Source organism: Geospiza fortis, unplaced genomic scaffold, assembly GCF_000277835.1.
Source record: "Geospiza fortis unplaced genomic scaffold, GeoFor_1.0 scaffold387, whole genome shotgun sequence".
In the NCBI taxonomy this organism is placed as follows: domain Eukaryota; kingdom Metazoa; phylum Chordata; class Aves; order Passeriformes; family Thraupidae; genus Geospiza; species Geospiza fortis.
In genome coordinates this window covers 689,269-691,952 of record NW_005054546.1, presented here as the reverse complement: position 1 = coordinate 691,952, position 2,684 = coordinate 689,269, and the positions used below count along the sequence as shown (strand labels likewise).

The window sequence follows — 2,684 nt, the reverse complement described above, 5'->3', positions numbered from 1 at the left end:
GAGGGAGCTGGGCCTGGGCAGGCCGGGTGTGCCAGGCCTCAGCACATTGGGGTGGCACGGAGGTGTGGGATGGCGGCTGAGGGGATTGGTTTGGGGAAAACATCCTGGTGAGGAGCTGCCAATCCTCCCCGTCAGTGGGGCTGGACTGTGGCTGGCACACACATGGGTTAAGCAGCATCCAAAGGGAAAGGTGAATCCTGCTTTTCACAGCCAGTTCAGCCATCAGGGAATCAGGGGCTGCCTTAATTTACGTAAGACTAATTAGCTGGAGGGTCTGGTTAGATTTTCTGTGTGGATCCCATAACACTGGGCTCAGGCTGGATGGGGCTGGGGCACTGGTGTTGCACATCTCAGAGGGGAGGTTGGGAACTGCACTCAGCAGAACAGAATTAAAAAAGAGTTTTTGATTGTTTTTGCTGGTGGTACCAGTGGTGCCAGTGGTGCTGATGGCTCTGATGGTGCCCTTACTGCTGTGTCAAGCTGCTTAGGGAGAAACTGAAGCAGCAGAAGTGCCTTTGAGGATGGGATAGCAGGTGTTGGGGGCAGTATTTCCTTTGGGGTGTGGAGTCCAGTGCCAGCAGGCTCCCACAGCTGTGTGCCCCTTAATGCCTTCCCTGCTTTCACCCTGCAGGACTCCATGTTCTCCCTGGCCCTGAAATGCCTTATAAGCCTCTCCACCGTCATCCTGCTGGGCCTCATCATCGCCTACCACACCCGGGAGGTGCAGGTAGGTCCTGGCATCACCAGTGAGGGGCTGCTGGGGGGGGCTGTGGGGTTTGCCAACCACCTGAGTGGGACACAGCACCTGAGCTCACAGCCTGGAGCATCCTTCCTCTTTGTCAGAGTCTTGAGGGGCACTTCTTGGTGTGTCTGAGCCCCAGGTGCTGGGCAGATATGCTGGTGGCCTGGGGAGACTACAGCCAGGAAGGGCTCAAGCCAGTCAAAGTGCCAAGGAAAGCCAAGAAATCCTTTCCTAATCAGGGCTGCACACTCTCTTCCTCCCTGGGAAGTTAAAGGGCTCCCAGTTTGTTCCAGGAAAGCTCTGCTTCCCTGTGCTTCGGCACAATGCCAGCCTGTTCAGGGCCTGGGAGGAATGAATCACCAGGCAGGAGAAGGAGCATCCTGGGAAGGGATGTCAAAGCCCCTGCCCTGAGTGCACCACAATCCCACCTTGTCCCTCCTGGGGCTGAGGGCTTTGCCATGGAGGGGTTGGCAGCAGCATCCCACTCCCTGCCTGCCTCAGGCCCCACTCCAGCTCAGCCTGCCCCGTGGGGACCAAGCCTGGGGGTGAGTTGCTCAATGCAAATATTGGAGAGCTCTGCTTCTTGCTGCAATAATATTTACCCCAGGATGACGGTGGTTGGGGTCAGCCGGGTGAGCTGTGCCCTCCCTGCTCGCTGTTTCCTCTGCTTGTTGTTCCTGGCAGTGGGTTGGGCAAACACAACATCCACCCAGGCAGCACACAGGTCATCCCACCTCTCCTGCCCTGGCCAGAGCCAAAGGGCCACTGCTGTCCCTCTGCACCTCACCATGACCCCACTGCTCTGCCAGGCCAGTCACACTGGGAGTCAGGGAATGAGTTTCACTTGATCTGCTCCAAACAAAGTTGTGCTGGCTGCTCATTGCCCTGCTATAAAGTGTTATAAAGAAATTGCTGATTATCCAACAAGAATCTAATTGGGCTGCCAGAGCTGTAAATCCTCAACTTCTTGTACCTCTTGGCCAAGGTGGGGGGCTGTGCTCACCTGGCCATGGCACTTGTCAGACCTCCCAGCCTCTGGGAAACAATGACTTCAGCCTCTTCCCCCAGGATTCCCTCTTCCTCTCTTGTCCAGAGGAGCTGCCTCATCACTGGAAGTGTCCAAGGCCAGGCTGAATGGACTTTGGAGCAGCCTGGGGTAGTGGAAAGTGTCCCTGACCATGAAAGTGGGTGGAATGAGATGAGCTTTAAGGTCCTGTTTAGCCCAAACCAGTCTGTGATTCTATCATCCTATTAACTGTGTTAATTAGTCCTTTGAAGGCCTTCCTGTGCCTCAGTTTCTCTGGGGCTGAGGCATCACTCAGCTCCCCAGTGATGTCTCTGGTGCCTGGGGCAGCACATGCCATGCATCCTGTGCCAGCACCACGTTGTATCACAACAGGTGAAGGAGAGCAGTGCTGGCAGTGCTGCCAGGGTGCTGTGGAGGGGCAGGCACCCCTCATCCCTGTGCTTGGAGTGCCTGGAGCTGTTCAGGCTATTGGTGAAACTTTAGTCCTCATGAGGTGCCTTGGTAGCTTTTCTCGGCCTTTGTTTTTCTGGAGATGTGGTGGCTCTTGTTCCTTCCCCTGCTGGAGCCAGTGATGCTGCATGTGCTGGGAAATGCCCCCCTGGGTACCACTGAGCCACACTAGGTTTCCATGGAAACCCACTTTGATGCTTTACAGGTACAGAACAGAGAGGGGCTGGCTCGGGGGAATCCTGCCCAAACCTTGCTCCTTCCCCTCCCTGGCCTATGGCAGCTCCCCACCATGCAGTCAAAAGGCTCCTGCCTTTTCCGCTTGCTAATTTGTTTATTTTAACACCCTTTTCCAGGAAGGAATAGGCTGTCAGCTTGCTAAATGCCTGAGGATCTCCCTTGACAGCTTGGAGCATTTTTGTAAACAATTTCTCAAACAAAGCAGCTAAAAGGAGCAGAGTTTTCCCT

At 55.3% G+C, this 2,684-nt stretch overlaps 1 protein-coding gene across 1 annotated transcript in view; it reads left to right on the top strand.

Annotated features, from left to right (window-relative positions):
* The first annotated feature begins 613 nt into the window (after positions 1-613).
* Positions 614-2,684, top strand: part of KCNN3 (potassium calcium-activated channel subfamily N member 3) — a 16,155-nt gene continuing 14,084 nt past the window's right edge. The window contains exon 1 of the mRNA XM_031063978.1: positions 614-727. Within this exon, the coding sequence (XP_030919838.1) occupies positions 638-727 (90 nt within the window). The 5' untranslated portion in view covers positions 614-637. The remainder of the gene's footprint in view (positions 728-2,684) is intronic.